The sequence below is a fragment of the Cebus imitator genome, unplaced genomic scaffold (assembly GCF_001604975.1).
Source record: "Cebus imitator isolate Cc_AM_T3 unplaced genomic scaffold, Cebus_imitator-1.0 Scaffold296, whole genome shotgun sequence".
NCBI lineage: Eukaryota > Metazoa > Chordata > Mammalia > Primates > Cebidae > Cebus > Cebus imitator.
Genome location: NW_016107611.1, coordinates 1,481,945 through 1,500,433, shown reverse-complemented (window position 1 = coordinate 1,500,433; position 18,489 = coordinate 1,481,945). Strand labels below are relative to the sequence as shown.

Genomic DNA, 18,489 nt, shown 5'->3' with positions numbered 1-18,489 from the left:
AGTAGCTGGGACTACAGGCATGCGCCACCACATCGGCTAATGTTTTTGTATTTTTTAGTAGAGACAGGTTTCATCATGTTAATCAGGCTGGCCTCAAACTCCTAACTTCAAATGATCTGCCCATCTCGGCCTCCCAAAGCCTGGGATTTCGGGCATGGGCCACTGTGCCCAGCCAAGTTGTGCACTTTTAATGGGTGCGTTATAAGGCATGTGAATTATATCTCAAAATAAAGCCGTTTTTTCTTTAATTCCAAAAAGTCCTCAAAATGGTCAACTAAAATTTTTCAGATGGCAAGATTAACAAGTGATTTTTATTTTCTTCTGTAGATTTTCCAACTTTCGTTTTTCCTACAATGAGTGGACTTTACCAGTGTGCTGCCAGGGAGCCAGTGCCATCCCAGCTTCCGGTGTGGCTGCTTACCCCTTCCCCAGGCACCATGAGGGGCGGGAGGAGAAAACGGAGGTTCCTGCAACACAAGATCACTCGACAATGTGCTGGGGCTGGAAATAGAACTCCAGCCCTCCCAGAGCCCCAGACCCTCACACCGTGAGTCCGTGAGTCCGTGAGTCCGTGAGTCCATGAGTCACAGCAGGGGACCCAGGAGTACTACAAGGCAGCTCTCCTCCCCTTCCCTGCCCAAGTACTCCCCTCAAAGCGGAGGAGTGGCTGAAGACAGCAGCAAGATCCTGAACCCAAGTGCCAGGCCATCCTTGGGTAAGTGCCGCCCCTCTCTGTTACCTCTCCCCCGCCCCCCAAGATGAGAAAGGTGCCAGTCCCAGCCCTGGATTCTTTTGACTGGGCAGGAAGGTAGTAAGTGCAAGCACCTGGACCTAACAGGGGGTGGCGGGACATTCAGTGAGATGGCCCAGCCTGCCGGTGCCTGCTCCACTCCAGGACCAGACAGGATCAGTCCTCTGTCAGACCTGGGCGCTCTAAGCAGGGCCCCACAAGGGTGCTGTCCCTGGGCTCTGCCAGCACCAGCCCCAACTCCATTCTAATGGAACAGCATTCACTGAACACCTCCTCTGTGTCTAGAGCTGTGCAGGGGACACGGCAGGGACTGAGACAGCCCAGCTGGCCCGCTGGGACTTATAGTACAGTGGGGAACACAGGTCCAGGCACAGCAAGGAAGGGGGCCCTCCAGGCAAATGGAGCACTGACTGGTCATTATGATCAAAGTAGGCAGAACTGGGCCGGGAAGCAAGGATCCCACGCCCAGGGCAGAAGAGGGTTACAGAACATGGAGTGAGAACAGTCATGGAGGCCTGGCTGGATGGCCAGTCGCTTCTGACTTCTGTGACATATGGATCACAGGGAACAGGGAATTAGGTCACCCACCACAAAGGCAGAAGGCAGATCAGTTACCAGAACCTTGGCTGCCACCCCATGACAGGGAGGAGGTCCTGGGATCCAATCACTCCCCTAAGTGGTGTGGTGTCCTACCTGGAGAGATAGGAAACACTGACACACAGTGGGAAAGGACCCAGGGCACCATCTTGCTGCACAGAGAGGGCAAGTGTCCTGGCCTATGACACCCAGCAAGTCAGCAGCAAAGATGGGCCTGTGTTCCAGTCCTGCACTTCCATTCCCACCAGGCTGGCAGGGGAGCCACTAGAGGCAGGCTTGGTACTCCCCTCCCTATAGCTCCTCCTCTTCTCTGCCCACATTCTTTTCTGGACCGGGGGATATGTGAAGGCAGGGACTGTCTGAGCTGCTCGTGGCAAGAACTAAGACACAGCACTGCACACCACTTCCTCCTCCACCTGCCATATTGTGCTCGTGCCAGAGCCCGGCCCAGTGACACGTGGTCTGGGCACTGGGGACTACAGTGGCACCAAAATCCAACACACCACTGCCTGGTGATGCTTACAGTCGGGGCCGAGAGTCTCCTCAGGCCCACAGATAAACAGATCGCTGGCCACCTGACGGAGAGCCCATCTGGAGGGCCAGGAAGGAAGGGTTTGCTGGCACCTGAAAGATTAACGAGAGCCAGCTGTGTGACTGGGGCCGGACTTCCAGGAGAGGGTGTGGGGAGCTGCCTGCATGTTCTAGGACTGAAAAGAAGCCATGACAGCTTGAACCTAGCGAGTGCATGGCAAGGAGATCTCGATTGTGGCCAAGGATGGTGGCAGGAGAGGTTATGCTTGGGCTTCCTAACCTGTTGCAGGGACACCGGATTGGAGGGAAAGGCAGCAGGGAGGTCACAAAGCATGATGTGAAACAGGAATAGCAAAGTCTGCTTTTTCAAGAATGCTGTGGCTGCTAGGTGGGGAGCGGGCTGGAGAGGGAGCAGGAGAGCCGTCAGGAGGCCCCTTCACCTAGCATGAGGGGGACAGCAAAGTGGAGGCAAAATCGATGCTGGTTGGCAAGGAATGAAGGAATGTATGCAGGAAAAAAATGACTTAGTGAACGAACTCTTCCTTCCCCACACCCCACGTTTCCTGACTGTCCTGAGCCCCAGTGCCTGGGTTACAAGGGCTCCAGAGTGCCTGGTCTGGGCGCTCATTAGCAGCCCCACTTTACCCGGAGTCCCTAAGGTTCCTGGAGGCATTCAGTGGTTGGACTCCCCCAGGAGCCAGATGGACAGGCTGCAGCCCTCTACAGCTCTGGTCTAGGGCGGGGAGGTGGGCTGGAACAAATAACAGAGCGAGGAGGCGCCATGGAACCCAAGTGAGCGGAGCAGGGCTTTGTCTAGGGATTAAAGAAGGCCTTGCCCAGGAGGCAGTGCGGGAGGGGTAACAGGAGTTCATCAGGAAGGGCAGGGGACTAGCGAGGGGCGTGCTGGGCAGAGGGCACCTGCGTCTAGGGCCCAGAAGGAGGCTGGATGTTCTTTGGGAAAGGCCTCCCACACTAGACCCACGGGTGTGGACTTTGTCCTGGAATTACAGTGGAGCCCTGGGGGCTTTCTGAAACAGGACAGAGGATCAGAACCACTCAAGCTGCCAGGCTAGAACCCAGCTCCTCCCTACTATCTGTGTGGCCTTGGCACCTCTGTGAGCATCGGTTCCCTTCTCTAAGATTAATGAGTAAATGTGTGTAAAGAGCTTAGCCCTGGAAAGTGCTCCATAAATGGGAGCTGTGAGTACCACCACCACCATGACCCCTGCACAGAGTCACTTCCCTGCAGTTCATTTTCACCTTCTGGTAGCCCCACTGTCCCAGCCTCCTCCCTGTTGCCCTGGGGAACCAAGCCAGTTCGGCTGTGACAGTGCTTTGCTTTGCAAAAAGGAAGACTGCACAGGACTCGAGCAGTTCTCTACTACATCGCTGACAGCAGCTGGTGACAGCCTCGGAGACCGTGGAGAGAGGGAGGGGTGGGTGTGAAGGTGGCACACGAGTCCGACCCCGGTGGGTCCCAAGCACCAGCTTGCTAGAGAAGCCCGCCCACCTAACCAGGGAACACATCCCAGCTGGAACCCAACCAGCTCTGAGGGGAGCATCCGACTGCAGGGCTCCCGACCCAGGCTTCCGCCAGGAAGGGAGATGAGCGCTGGGCAAGTCACATGAGCCACGCGGCTGTCAGCAGACACTTCCAAACCTCCACCCCCACCCTGAGGCAACCGCTCAGTGCCAGCTGCCTAGAGGAAGGGAAGGGGTGAGAACAACTTCTGAGTGCCTACTGTGTACCTCCATCCACCACCAATTCATCCAGTGTGAGAGCCTGTGGACGGTCAGGCCCCATGGAGGGTGCTGGTGAGCCAAGACACAGATGGGTCCTGCCTTCAAGGGCCTTCCTACTTAATGCAGCAAAACTGCCAAGCATGATGGATCTCTCAAATTCCTTTTGGCACCCAGCCTCTGAACTCCCTTCCTGCAATTGGGGAAGCCCCTCCACATCTTCCACCTCCTCTAAGCTGAAACACCAGACCCCAGCCTCCTGTGTGGCTCCAGCCCAGGGGCCCAACGTGGGCTCAGCCCCGGAGGAGCTGCAAATGGCTTCCTCCAGCTGATCTAACAGGAGCGGCATCAGCTCAGCACTAGATGCAAGGTGTGCTCCTGTTGGCGTGGGCCCCAGGCCTGGCTCTCTGGTCTTTCCAGAGAGTCTAAAAACTTTGAAACAGAGTCCTCTTCTGCCAAAATGGCTTCACAAATAGAGAAAGTGTTCCAGGGAGGTCAAGGGACTTGCCCAAGGCCACACAGTCCAAGTGCTGAAGAGCCGAAATCGCACTCAGGCACATGATCTTACCCACTGGTCATCTGTCCCCACTTGCCTAACCCTACAGCCTGTGGAGGCAGGAACCAGGTCAAGTTCAGGGCAGCAACATCGCCTCACTCAACTTTCCCATGTCCTCATGAGGACCTGCAACAGCCAGCTACCGTCCCAGCTGCTTTCCAAGTAGAGGCCACTTCTTTGCCTCTGGTCCCATTTGTACAGAAACTGAGGATTAAATTAGCTAGGACTGGCACCCAGGGGCTCCCACGCCACCTCTCAGGTTACTGCCATTTCACAGACGCGGAATGAGGCCCGCTGCGGGCTCCAGAGTCTTCTCCTGGAACCCTTGGGCCACGCGGGTTTTGGAATCAGAATTTTCTGCGTGTTATAAGACTGAGAGGATTACCGTATTGCGTTAAGCCACCAGAGGGGTATGCGCTGGTCTGCAGAGCTTTCTGGATCTGGGTCCTGTGAGACCTAAAGAGGCTGTGGAGGTGAAGTCACTGGAGAGGTCACCAGACTTCACAGCCTGCACACCTCCCACACAGCCCATGCAGGGGCAGGATGTCCCAGGCAGTCAAGGCTGCGGGACCATGAGAGAAGGGGCTCAGGGATCCAAGGAGAGAAGGGAAGGGGGAAAACAGTCACCTTGGAGGTGTTACAGCAAACAGTGGCAATGCAAAACTGCTGGGGGGACGCGGTTTAGAGAAATCTAAGGAAGAAGTCAATGAAGTCAAGTGTCAGCTATTAGCCAATCTGAGACTATGCCAACCAAGCCTCCAGGCTCCTGGCTCATGGCCACCTCCATGAGCCTCAGTCTCCCCGCCTCAACCTCACCCCCTTCATGTCACCCCCACCCAGGGTTCTGTTAAAAACACCCATCATGCCCCTTTTTTATTTTTTCTGAGACAGGATCTCACTAGGCTGAAGAGCAGTGGTGTGATCACAGCTCACTAAAGTCTCAACCTCGTGGGCCCAAGTGATCCTCCCACCTCAACCTCCTGAGAAGCTGCGACTATAAGTGCATGCCACTATGCTGGGCTAATTTTCGTATGTTTTGCAGAGACAAGGTCTCGCCATGTTGCCCAGGCCGGTCACCAATGGGAAAAGTGGTCCAGGGAGGTCAAGGAACTGGTCTTAAACTCCCGGGCTCAAGTGATCTTCCCACCTGGGCTTCCCAAAGTGCTGGGATGACAGGCTTGAGCACCCAGCCCGGCCCAGGCCCCTTCACAAGCCCTCTGGGGCTCCCAGCTAGCACAGCCCATAAGGCCCCGCCAGCAGTCTCTCCTGCCTCCTCCAGCCTCACCTCTGACCACTCTGCCTCCACTTCAACTAAGTCTAGCTTTTTTTCTGTTCTTCAGATGTACCAGGCTGGTTCTCTCTGCCTTCCATCCCTGGCGCACACCCCCCGCTGCTCCTCACCTGGCTAACTGCTGGATTTCCTTGTTGACGTCCCTTCTAGGAAGCTGCCTCTGCCCTGCCCTCCTGCACACCTGTGAACCCTCCCTAATCTGAGTCCTGAGCACCCTGGCTTGCTGAATATGTCTCGCTCATTTGACCGTGACCCCACAGAAGCGTGGACTGGGCCTGTCTTCTGCCCTGACTCTTAACACGTGGCACAGCCACACCATGATGAATGTATGACTGGTTACGAGGTCACCAAGTCACTCATGCAGCAAGAACATATTGAGTGCCTACCACGTACCAGACACTGTGTAGCACAGGAAGAACATGCCCCAGAGGCCAAGGGTCAGAGCAGCAGGCAATGCTGAGGACAGAGAAGCAGCATGAACCTCCCAGGACTCGAGCTGTCCACGAATCAGTGAACCCCCTCCTGCATGCCCACCAGGCTGGGCCCTTACCCCACCTCTTTCTCCTTCTCATCTCTGCCACAACCCTGCAAAGCCAGCACTGTCACCTCCCTTTTATGGACGGTCTGGGTTATAGATGAAGAGACCGTACGGCACGTTGCACCAAATGCGGCCACTGGCGTCCACCCACTCAGCCGACACACAGGGGTGACTATGCAGGCTTCGGTGCCAGGCTGGCTGCTGGGGTCTGAATCCCAGCTCAACCACTTACTGGCTGTGTGACCCCAGGAAAATTACTTTACCTCTATGGGCCCCATTTCCTCGTCTACAAATTGGGGCAAACGGTACCTACCTCCCGGGGTGGCTGTGGTATCTAAATGGGATAATACAGGAAAGGCACTTAGACCAGTGCCTGGCACAGGCACATGGAAGGCAATGACTGGTGACAACAAAGGTCAGCCAAAGGGCAGGGATTTAACCTGCCCCGCCCCCATGCTCCACAGCAGCAGGCGGCCTTCCCAGCTTGAATTTCTGCAGTTACCTTAAGGCAGACATTTCAATGCTCACCTATTAATTTGCTCCAAAACAGGTCTTTGAGGTCAATGCCAGTCACCCCTGAACTGAGGTCTGAAGGCAGGCTTGGGACTGAGTGATGGATGGCAGAGCAGAGTACACAGACAGCCAAGCGAGGATGTCAGAACCACCTGGGGAGCTTTTGTAAAAACAGCTCTCTGGCCTCCATGCCCAGGGACTGATCCAGCTGCAGCCTGGCCAGCACAAGGCATGTGGCCCCGTGGTTCTTAATCCTCTTGGAGCCGGATGCCTGTGAAGGTTCCCAGAGCCCAGTACCTCGCTCCCAGAAACAGGCACACACGCACTCCCGCTGACACGCACTCCCGCTGACACGCTCAACGCTGGTTACTGAGTGCCCGCTGCGGGCCGGCTTTGGGTGCTCTTTCAGGACTCAGAATGGGCACTAAAGCCTGTCTGTAGGTCCCTAAGGAAGAGCCCTTGTCCTGGCCCCAGCTGGATTAACTACCACAGAAAAGTTTCTCGTAAATACCACCACGGGGTGTGTGATCGGAGGAAAACACCCTATTCCTTCGGACATGTGTCCAGTGCCCGAGTCCTCCTGTCTGCTGGACTAGGGTCACAGAGGTGACTTAACACACAGTCTTTGCCCTTGAATGGGGAAATATGAAGCAAGCATGGATAATCACAGGCACAAAGAATCAGGCAGCCCACCTGCGTGTGCAGGCACTGAGAGTGGCGTGAGTCAGAGTGTGCAAAGGGCCTGGGAGGGCAGAAGGCGGGTGCCCGTACAACAGTACCGCTAACCCAATTGTGCCCCAACAGGGTAGGGGTCGGGGTGGTAGAGCCCCCTCTTCAAAGGAGACGTAGGCTCAGGGAGGAGCTGCAACTTGTCCCAAGTCATCAGCCTATGTAGGCAGAGGCTGGGACTAACATGTCCAGTGTGGAATCTTGGTAGCCCTGCTGCCTCTCCCGCTCCTACTGGAGACATGCTAATTTCGCTCAGAGAGGTTGGGCAACTTGTCCATGCTCACATAGCTTGGCACAGACAGACTTAGGCCTGGAGATCAGGGACTGCTGGGGCACTGAGCCTGGAGAAGTAAGCCTCCGAGGAAAAGCAGGGATGCTGACATGGGAGACCGTAGGGGGGAAAAAGGAGTACAAACACACAACACAGGCAGGAAACAGAAACTAAATGTTAGGGCTCTATATGGGGGCAGAGGAGTGGTGATGACAGAAATAACAAGGGAGGCATTTGCTGAGCATTTACTATGGATCAGGCACGGTGTTATCTCACTTAATCCTCCCAATCACCCTATGAGGACATACTTCTGTCAGCTGCATTTTAGACAGAAAAATCGAGGCAGAGAGAACAATCACCAAAGTCACATGGCTGCTCAGTGGCAGGGTCTACTTGCCAACTCCAGCAGCAGGAAGTGGTGCTGGGCCCAGACGGAAACCTGAGCAGATGCATCAAAGCACCTCCCTCGACCCCAATCCCTACTCCCAGCAGCTCCACCACAAATGCCCAAGCAAGCCACTTCCTCTAACCTAGGGCCTCTTTCCACCTCTGACAGGTACACGTCTACCTGTCCTGCCTGTTTCAAGGACTAAATCTGCAGCACGGGTTTCCATGACAAACAGTGTGGCATTACCATGCCCTTGGATCCCCATTTAAGAACATTCTGCCCCCACTGCTCCCTCCGCCCTCCAAAGCTCAGGTGGCCAGAGATGGCAGCATACTTGGGCCCCTCACCCTGCCCTGCAGACACCTTCACTTCCTGCAAGGAGCTTCCTGGTGGGCAAGCCCCCAACACACACACACTCAAGGACGGATGGTCAGGGAGCAGGGAGTGAGTCACTGGCAGGACTGGAGGGAGGGGGAGATGAGTCTCCCAGACTGTGGCTGGTGTCATGTGCTCTTGATCACAAGTCCCTCTCACAAGCCTATCTTTCCAACCCCACAGAGTTCAGCGGGGACTGGGAATATCAGCCGAGCCTCAGGTCATTCCTGCAGTTTGGCCTAAAGGGTTCCTTGTGTAAGTCTGGCCTTGGCTTTCAGAAGAGCTGAAGGGTCTGCCACAACATGATGGGGTACAGTGCAGCCAGCTACCCCCACTCCCCAGTGCTGAAGCAGCCTCTTTCGAAAACTCACAATTCCCAGCATGCCTCCTCCTGGAGCTTCCCTGCCCATCCATGCACACCTGGCTGTGGCTGCTGTGGGGACCTGCCCCAGCAGGTTCACTCGATCCTCTGACATCCTGGTGGTCTGCAGGGCAGGGATCACTGGTCTTACTTTACAGGTGATGAAACACAATGCTCCCCAAGATCCCATGCTTGCCAGAGGCCACAGGGCACAATACTGCCCGCTGGCTTCCCCACACCGGCTGCTTGGGCCCCTGACACTCTGCTAGATGTCACTCTGCTAGGTGGTTCCCAGACACCACCAGGCCTCATAGGCCACAGGCACTCATTCAACAACTGAGTGTCCTAGAGGAAAGCAGAGAAGAGAATGGACTCAGTCTCTGCTCTCCCATTCCAGCAGGGAAAGAGACCACCACTAAGAAAAAAAGCACACAACAGAACATCAGATGGCCATTTGTGCAATAAGCAAACAGCAGCCCCAGCCTGCGGAACCCCACTGCTGGAGGTGGGGAGCCAGGAAGGTGGAGCCTGTGCAGACTCAAGACCCTCCCTCACAATCCCCCTCCTCCAGATCACCTCATCTCCAGGAATCCCCACACCCCCAGCCCCTGCAGGGCCTGAGGGAGCTCTTGCCCTCAGACAGACACCCCCCACAGCTCCCAGCTGGGCCACCACTCCAGCCCCAGGGGCGAGGCTCCGCTGAAGGAGACCCCTGTGCTGCAGCACCTCCACTGCTGCTTTCTCCCTGCTCGGGGGTGCTCCTCCACCCCCAGCCTAGGCAGTGCTCCATCTCGAGCACACCACAACAGCTTCCAGATGACTGAGTCTCCCCAATTAAAACCCGTCAGCTCTTCTGTCACCCCTTGGCCTTGGGGTCACGCCACCCTTCCACTAGGTCCACAGCTCAAATGACAACGCCTATCCCTCCCCACAGCTTCCAAGACTGATGCCAACAAATCTCCTACCTCTGTTCCAAGACCAAGCAACTCCTCCCTGCAGTCCCGCAGTCCCCCAGCCCCAGATCCTCTGGCCTCTCACTTGGGCCGCCCCTTAGACCCACTTTCTGTACCATGATTCCCCTTCCACACCCTGGCAAACCCTCCACCTCCCCCAGCCCCATGGCCAGTGAACCACTCCGCTGTCCTCCCAAGCACGAGGCCTATCCCCTGCTCTTTGGTATTCCCAGACCCTTGGGTTTTCTGTCCTGCAAATCCCATTGTCCAGACTCACCAACTTCACCGATGACCCCTCCCCTGCCCAGGCCCAAGATCACCAACTCCCTGCTGCCAAGCCAACTCCTCAAGCCTTCCCCCCAACCAAGATGGACCAATTCTTCCAGTCCAGCCCATGTCATCACCTCTGCAGCTCAGACCCACGGACTCCCTGGGAGCGTGAGTCCCAACCAGGCCTTACTGCCCCTCTCTATCCACTGTAATGAGAGACTCCCCCAGCCTGGAGAGTGTCACCCCCTCTACCCCTTACCCAGGACAGACCAACTGGCACTCCTCTAACTCCTCCCAGCCAGGCTCCAATTGCCCCTCTTTTCTTGACAGACAGCCTTCTGTGACCTCCAATGCCTTCACTGCCACTTCAAGACTGCTCGTGAAAACAAACAAAAAACAAATCTGTCTGGATGACGGCTGCTATTTATGTGGCAGAAATCTATGAGGACTATCTTACTTCATCCTCACAACTACCCCATGGTAAAAATTAGCACCTCCATTTGCAGAGAAAGAAACAGAGGCTTAGAGAGGAAAGTGGCTTACTGAACGAAAGCCAAAGCTTTCCTGGGAACCTGCGGACCAGAAACTTTACCCCCCACCGTGCCCAATCTGTGCCAAACTCTCTAGCTGCCCTTACCCCCGACCCTTCAGTCCACAAGCTGACCATCTCCCCCCCGCCTGCCCCCCACTCACTCCAGGCCCACTCACTGCCACCTCCCTCCTCTCCTGGAAGCTCTGAGGCAGCCACATCCAGACCCCACGCCATGCATTAGCTCCTTCCTCTACACCAGTCCTGAAGACGACCAACACTGCCTTAACAACAACGACTGCCATCAAGAACGCTCACCCTAGCCAATTCCTTTCCATATGTAACTTCATCCAGTCCTCTCCTAAATCCCATGGTGAGAGTATTACCACCTACTTTACAGATGGGAAGACTGAGGTTCAGGAGCTAGGTAACCAGCCTGAGGTCTTGAAGGCTCTGACCTGGAGCTTCTGCTCTTGAACCACCCTGTTCTGACTCTCCAGGTCCTTCTCCTTCCTGCTCTGGACTGGATACCATGCTATAGCCAGGTGCCATTCTGACTGTGCCCTCGTCCCAAACTAACCACCTATCCCTGGGGCGTAGAGCCCAAGGACTTGGCTGGCTCCCAGTGCCAAAAGTCTCTTTTTTTTTTTTCTTGTTTTTGGACAGGGTCTCTGTCACCCAGGCTGGATTTCAGTGGCGCAATCACAGCTCACTGCACCATTGACCTCTTGAACTCAAGTCATCCTCACTCTTCAGCCTCCCGAGTAGCTGGGACTACAGGCTTATGCTACCACACCTGGCTAATTTTTCTATTTTTTTTAGAGACATGGTTTCACTTTGCCCATGCTGGTCTTGAACTCCTGGGCACGGGTGATCTGCCCACCTTGGCCTGACAAAGTGCTGGGGTAACAGGCATGAACCATGGCACCCAGCCCAAAAGTCTTAATTTAACCATTGTCTCTTTAAGAATAACTAGCCAGCCAGATGTGGTGGCTCACGCCAATAACCCCAGCACTTTGGGAGGCTGAGGCGGGCAGATCTCATCTGAGGTCAGGAGTTTGAGACCGGCCTAGCCAGCAGGGTGAAACCCTGTCTCTACTAAAAATACAAACACTTTTAGCCAGGTGTGGTGGCAGGCGCTCGCAATCCTAGATACTCAGGAGGCTGAGGCAGGAGAATTGCTGGAACCCAGGAGGCGGAGGTTGCAGTGAGCCGAGATCATGCCACTGCACTCCAGCCTGGGCGACAGAGGGAGATTCCATCTAAAACAATAAGAAGTAACCAAACTATCATTCATGATGAACTCCCTGTGTGTTCAGTTTCCAGTTACCATGTTTCCCACCCTCACATCAAAGCCACCACTTCCTCCACTGTCCACAGACTGGCAAAAGTTTCTCCTCTTACCCTGGGCCAGCAGATCAGCTTCTACAGAACCATAGCCAGTCCAATACCTCACTTCACAGGCTCCACCCTAGCAGGGCTGACGGACTTCTCCAGCACGAAATGGACTCAACACTGCCCTGCCTCTCCCAAACAACTTCCACCTTCCCAGCCCTATGGCTCCAATATACTCCTTTCAGCTCCAACACCAACCTGACCCTCTCCAGTGGGCTTGCTCCCTCTCCCAACACCTCAAGTGGTCAAACTTCTTCAGTTCTCTCACCTGCTAATAGACAGCAACTCTAGTTCCTGACTTGATAACATCCCCTCATTCTTTTTTTTTCTTTGAGGCAGAGTTTTGCTCTTGTCACCCAGGCTGAAGTGCAATGTTGTGATAGCTCGCAGCAACCCCCGCCTCCCAGGTTTAAGCCATTCTCCCTGCCTCAGCCTCCCAAGTAGCTTGGATTACAGGGCACACCATCATGCCCGGGCAATTTTTATATTTTGAGTAGAGACAGGGTTTCCCCACGCTGGCCAGGCTGCTTTCGAACTCCTGACCTCAAGTGATCAACCTGCCTTGGCCTCCCAAAGTGCTAGGATTATGAGCATGCGCCAATGTGTCCAGCCATCCAATTTTTTCTCAGGAAGGAACAAGAAGACACTTCCACAGCCATGCCCCCAACATCCTCTGCTCCTGAACGACTGACAGCCTTCCTTCTGCCGCGTTGGCTTTTCTTAACACCACACTGCAGCTGGAGGCAGTGGTTCACGTCTGTAATCTCAACATTCTGGGAGGCCAAGGCAGGAGGCTCGCTTGAATCCAGAAGTTCGAGACCAGCCTGGGCAACATAATGAGATATCGTCACAATTAGAAGAAAAAACGACACTGCCTCTGACTCCCTTACCTAACCACAAATTGACCACCAGCCCTGCTCCTCTTCTGGGAGCTTACCTTGACTCCCTTTTTACCAAGTCCTCCGCAGGCACAATCCGGGTTTATATTCTTCCTCTTTCCAGCCAAGAAAGGGACCAACATGATCACTCCTTGCCCCGAGGCTTGCAGACCAGCAACTTAACCTCTTTTTAGCCTCAGAGACCCAGCAAACTCTTACAACTGCCCTTTCACGGCCAACGTTGACCTGCTCCTCCTCCCTTGACCGCTCTTTCCTTTTCTGGTAGAACTACGAACGCAAAGGCTGCCACCCTCCCCATCTGACAAACCACCAAACTTTATTTAATGTTCATCGTTTGAAACCCTAAAACGATCACCTCCTTTGTCTCGGGAGGGTGGGGTGCGGCAGAAACCAGATACTTTTCACCTTCCCAACTCCATGGCCACCCCCTCTTTAACAGCCTCCGACTCTAAACTGACGACTGTCCCCTTAATTAGCCATTACGTGCAATCTAATGAACGCCACCTCTGAGCCGGGCCCTGCACCGATCCCTCCCGACTCCCGGGTCCCCCTCGAGCCCGCCCCCGTTTCTCCCGCAGTAGCTACCATGTCTCCAGGGGTCTTTGGGCTCCACTGCTCCAGACACGATATCCTCGTCGGACGGGAACGTGACGCGCTTGGCTGCAGCCTTGAGGCGCCCATCCGCGGGAGGCGAAGCGGGGCTGGGAGACCCGGCCTCGGCGGGGGCCTCTTCAACGTCGTCGTCTGCGCCCGGCCCGGGCGGCGCCTCCTGCGGCGGAATCTCCATAGCCACCGCCGCCTCCTCACGGGGGCCCCGGGGACATGCCCCGGGCCCCGGACTTGTCTCTCCCGGCCCGCCCGCCGTCCCGGGGCATGGGCTCCGCCGCTGCTTCAGGCGCCGCCTCCGTCCGCTCTCCTCGTCGTCGTTGTCGTCGCCGCCGGGAGCCCAAGCGCGCCTCCGCTGAGCCCCGCGCGCGCCTGCCCGTTCGCAGTCACACTTTCGCTCGAGGCTGGCGAGCCCGTCTCTTACTAAAAGACGCAGAAAACCGATTTAAGCGACTTGCAGGTAGAGTTGTCCCGCGGGTGACATGAAGAGGGAAACAAAAGGCAGAAAGGGCCACGGAAAAAAGAAACGTGAGCAGCGAATCTGCAGAGCCGGAACTGCAGACTATGGGGGGCGGGGCGAAGTAGACGCCGTCTCCAAGAGCAGCGCGCAAGCGCGAAGCTGAGCCCACGCCTCCCCGCCTGAGTCCAGATAACGAATATCAGCTCCGGCACATTCGTCAAGAGCCCAGGGAATGGAGTGGATAGAAATGAAAACATCTGACGGTGCGCGGCTGCTCATGCCTATAATCCCAGCACTTTGGGAGGCTGAGGCAGGAAGATCGCTTGAGTCCCAGAGTTCGAGACCAGCCTGGGCAACATAGCGAGGCCCCGTCTACAAAAATATTTTAAAATTTGCAGGGTCTGGTGTCGGGCGCCTGTAGTTCCAGCTGCTTAGGAGGTGGGAGGATCGCTTGAGCCCAGGAAATTGAGACTGCACTGAGCTATGATCCCGCCCCTGCACTCCAGCCTGGGAGACAGAGCAAGACCCTGGAAAAGTCTCGCTCAACAAAAGGCAAGAAATAAAAACATGGAGGCTAGACTAACTGATGAAGAGTGGTAACGGCATGAAGAAGTCGTAAAAAAAGGCAGGAGCTGCATTCAGTATATAAGTACAGTTGACGGATGCTGACAGACAGGGATCCTCTGGAGACGAAGCCTCGGCCCCTTCGCTAGTCTCCAGTCTTCCTTTTGCACACTGCAGTTAACATCAACAGCTCTCTGTACCTAGGTAGAGTTACATAAAATATAACTTAAGTTACAATGCTAAAATAAATATGAGCCCATGAGCAGTATCATAGGCCTGATTTTAAAAAATAAAACCTAGGAGAAGGTAGAAATTCCAAAAGCCAACCCAAATCCTGAGTGACAAGGCTGGTGGGTCACCGAGGCAAGAACGAACTAGGGCGAGCTCAGGCCACACCCTCCGGCTCAGGCCCAACGCTTGACATTCGCCGCCGCACTTTCGCCACGCTTTCCCTAGCTCACCCGGCAACCTGGGGGAGGCGGGGCTAAAACCATAAAAGGGGACTGGGGCGGAGCGAGCCGCGTCGTTGCCACGGCAACTCAAAAGCTAGGACCGGGCCTCTGCGGAGCCGGCGTCGCGAACCGACAGATGGCTGCTGAGGCTGGTCCCGGCGCGGTACGTCATCGGCCGCCGCACTTTTGCGACAGAGACGAAACAATCCTAACCTTTACTTAATGGAAGGCTTCGCTTACATCCTGAACTTAAAGTAACTGCAGAAGGGGGCAGAAACGGCTTTCTTTTTAAACAATGCACTGAAAGGTTACCAGTGACAGGGGCGGTTAACAAAGCGCGTGATGTGAACGGCCACGCTACAAGGCTGGAGAGAAACGGGGAGGGGAAGAAGTTTCACCCCGACCGCGAATCCTCGGCCTTTTCTCAGGAGCGCCGCCGCTCGGGATCCGACCATTTGCCTCCAACGAGGGAACAGCGAATCTGCTATCTGTCGCGTACATTCCATAGCAACCACAGGTGGGGCAACAGGAGGAGCGCTTGGGCACGACCATGCGACCCAGCATGAGCCACCGCTTACCCAAAATGAAATCAAATCGGAATCTCCCAATCCCTGCATTCCGGTCACTCCAGCCTTTCCAGACTTGTGGCTGTGCAGCCCCTTTATCTGGGCTCCTGTCCTACTTGGCCCAGCTCCACTGGATTCAGCCCTGGGATAATCACCCTACCATCCCCTAAAGATGACTCCATCCCGTGGGTATGCTTAATTTAAAAAATAAAAACAGGAGCCGAATTTTCCTGGGGTAACTGGTTCTTTAGCAGGAGGGGAGCACTAGGGAGAGTATCTTCAGGGTGGCTGAATTTTGCAATCTCTTTAATAAACAACTTCCCCCTGTGCAGTTTGTCCTCCTTTATCACCCCACCCCGATGCCCGGGTCTTCAGGAAATAGCATCAAGCCCATACTTCTGTAGAGTTCAGAGTTCTGTGAGGTACAGCATTCCTTCTAATGGGATCTTAGAATTCCTAGAGTTGCAGAATTTTGCTGATTGGACCCAGGAGGTCTCAGGAGTCCAGACTTGCTTAAGCCTTGGTTCAAAATTCCACGGGAGCTCATAACTCCGTGGGGCCCAGAGTTCCTGGCTCCAGAACATTGGAAGGCCTGGGATTCAGTGGCTTAGCCTCAAGCGGAAAGGTGAACAATATCTTTATGGCTTAAAGGTATACGAAATAATGTCACTACATCGGAGCAGCGCCTCTGCTTGCACACCTATGGGTGTCTGCAGCTGTGACACGTAGAAGTTGGCCACGTCCAGATCGGTGGCTCCAAAGTGGGCGGCCACATGCACACTCTCGTGCAATGTGAAGCTCACCTGACGACCCACCATGGCCAGCAGGCTTCGGAGGTATCGCTCCCGAAGGGCGGCTCGGGCCCGCTGCTCCTGGGATTCCAGGGATTCTTGAGCTATGGGGCACTCCTGGATTTGAGAAACCTCCGGCTTCAAGGGAGCTCTCCGTCCATCAGGGGCAAAGCCACGGCTGAAGCCATCAGGGCCCCGGGGCAGCCGGAGCACAGGCACAGGAACGGTCACTGGAGTCTGCATTGTCTTGGCTGTTGAGTGAAGAAAAGGGACAAGAAACTATTAAATGGTAAGCATGGGGCTAGAGGAGGAGGGAGGAGTGGAAGTAGAGGCTGGTCTAACAGGCAGCTCCACTTCACCTGTCCCAAACAGATCCCCCTCCTAAAATCTGTGCCAATGCCCCCCAGTGGCTTGGATCAAAAACAAAGTGTCACATGCACAAAAACATGAGTCCCATGAAGGTAAGGACTTTTGTCTGCTTTTATAACAGCTTTATCTCAACTTCCAGGCAATAAATATTTGCCAAAAGATGAACCCAGCCAGGCATGGTGGCTCATGCCTGTAATCCCAACACTTTGAGAGGCCAAGGCAGTAGGATTACTTGAAGCCGAGAGTTTGAGACCAGCCTGGGCAATGTAACGAGACCCCCGTTTCTACCAAAAAAAAAAAAAATTTTTTTTTTTTTTTTTGAGAGTGAGTCTCCCTCTTGCCAGGGTGGAGTGCAGTACCCAATCTCGGCTCACTGCAACCTCCCACTCGCTGGTTCAAGCGATTCTCCTGCCTCAGCCTCCAGAATAGCTGGGATTACAGGCACACGCTACCATGCCCAGCTAATTTTTGTATTTTTAGTAGAGATGGGGTTTCACCATGTTGGCCAGGATGGTCTCAATCTCCTGACCTGCCTCAGCCTCCCAAAGTGTTGGGATTATAGGCGTGAGCCACTGTGCCCAGCCAAAAAAAATTTTTTTACATTAGCTGGGCTACTCAGGAAGCTGACGGAGAAGGATTAGCTGGGCCCAGGAGATGGAGGCTGCAGTAAGCCATAATCGTGCCACTGCACTCCAGCCTGGGTGACAGAGTGAGACCCTGTCTCTAAAAAAAGAACAAACCCCAGCTTCCTCTGTCTCACATACAACCCATCCAATCCATCAGGAAATTCTATCTTTTAGATAGATTCCCATTCACACAGGAGCTAACTTGAAAGGGCTCCCAGTGGCCAAATATGGAATTATTTGAACAATACAATAATGATAGTTACATATTATCACCCGCTAGATAAAACAGAAATTCAGAATCCATAATGATAATAAATAAATGAATAAACAAGGAGGAGAAGGAAAACATATTCCTTATTGTAGACCAGCAAGTAAATAAATATAAAAGAAACAGACGCAAAAATGTGTGGATAGGGCCGGTGTGGTGGCTCACACCTGTAATCTCAGCACTTTGGGAGGCCGAGGTTGGCGAATCACTTGAGGTCAGGAGTTTGAGACCAGCCTGGCCAACGTGGTGAATCCCTGTCTCCACCAAAAATACAAAAGTTAGCCAGGCATGGTGGCGTGCACCTGTAGTTCCAGCTACTCAGGAGGCTAAGGCAGGAGAATCATTTGAACCCAAAAGGCAGAGGTTGCAGTGAGCAAAGATGGCACTCCAGCCTGGGTGACAGAGGGAGACTGTGTCCAAAAAAAAAAAATTGTAGATGAGAGTTTGATGAAGTATAAGGTAGCTACATAGGCTCAACGGACTCACAAGATATTCATTCACTGTAAAGCACAAACAGAAATTTATAGGGGAGAAACCTGATATATACCCCCTTAACTTAGTGATTAAAGCCAACAGCTCCAGGAATGGGACACTAAGAAGGATGGGGCACCACTTCTGTACTATTTCTTTTTTTTTTTTTTTTTTTTTTTAATTTTAAAGAGATAGGGTCTCAGTTGCTAGGCTGCTCTCAACTCCTGGCCTCAAGTGATCTTCCAGCCTCCGGCTCCCAGAGTGCTGGGATTACAGGCATGAACCACCACGCCCAGCCTTTTGTGGTATTTCTGCCAAAAACAGATTACCTGGATATAATTATGAAGAAACTCAAACTGAAGGACATTCTACCAAACAAGGAAAACAGGGATGGATGTGGTGGCTCACGCCTATAATCCCAGCACTTTGGGAGGCCAAGGCAAGAGGATTACTTGCATTCAGATGCTCAAGACCAGCGTGGGCAACACAGTAAGACTTTGTCTTGGCTGAGCGTGGTGTCTCACACCTGTAATCCAAGCACTTTGGAGGCCAAGGCAGGCGGATCACCTGAGGTCGGGAGTTCAAGACCAGCCTGACCAACATGGTGAAACTCTCTTAAAAAAAAAAAA

The 18,489-nt window shown here is 54.2% G+C and overlaps 2 protein-coding genes across 4 annotated transcripts in view; both read right to left on the bottom strand.

Annotated features, from left to right (window-relative positions):
* The window catches only part of PPP1R37 (protein phosphatase 1 regulatory subunit 37), a 53,980-nt gene extending 40,122 nt beyond the window's left edge, over positions 1-13,858 (bottom strand). Inside the window, exon 1 of one of the 2 annotated variants that reach the window (XM_017502435.2) lies at positions 13,273-13,858. In XM_017502435.2, the coding sequence (XP_017357924.1) occupies positions 13,273-13,474 (202 nt within the window). In that variant the 5' untranslated portion in view covers positions 13,475-13,858. The remainder of the gene's footprint in view (positions 1-13,272) is intronic. The other variant, XM_017502436.2, reaches the window with a different exon arrangement.
* Positions 13,859-15,560: 1,702 nt separating this feature from the next.
* Positions 15,561-18,489, bottom strand: part of GEMIN7 (gem nuclear organelle associated protein 7) — an 8,852-nt gene continuing 5,923 nt past the window's right edge. For both annotated transcript variants that reach the window (XM_037729226.1, XM_017502441.2), the window contains exon 3: positions 15,561-16,377. In XM_037729226.1, the coding sequence (XP_037585154.1) occupies positions 15,974-16,369 (396 nt within the window). In that variant the 5' untranslated portion in view covers positions 16,370-16,377 and the 3' untranslated portion in view covers positions 15,561-15,973. The remainder of the gene's footprint in view (positions 16,378-18,489) is intronic.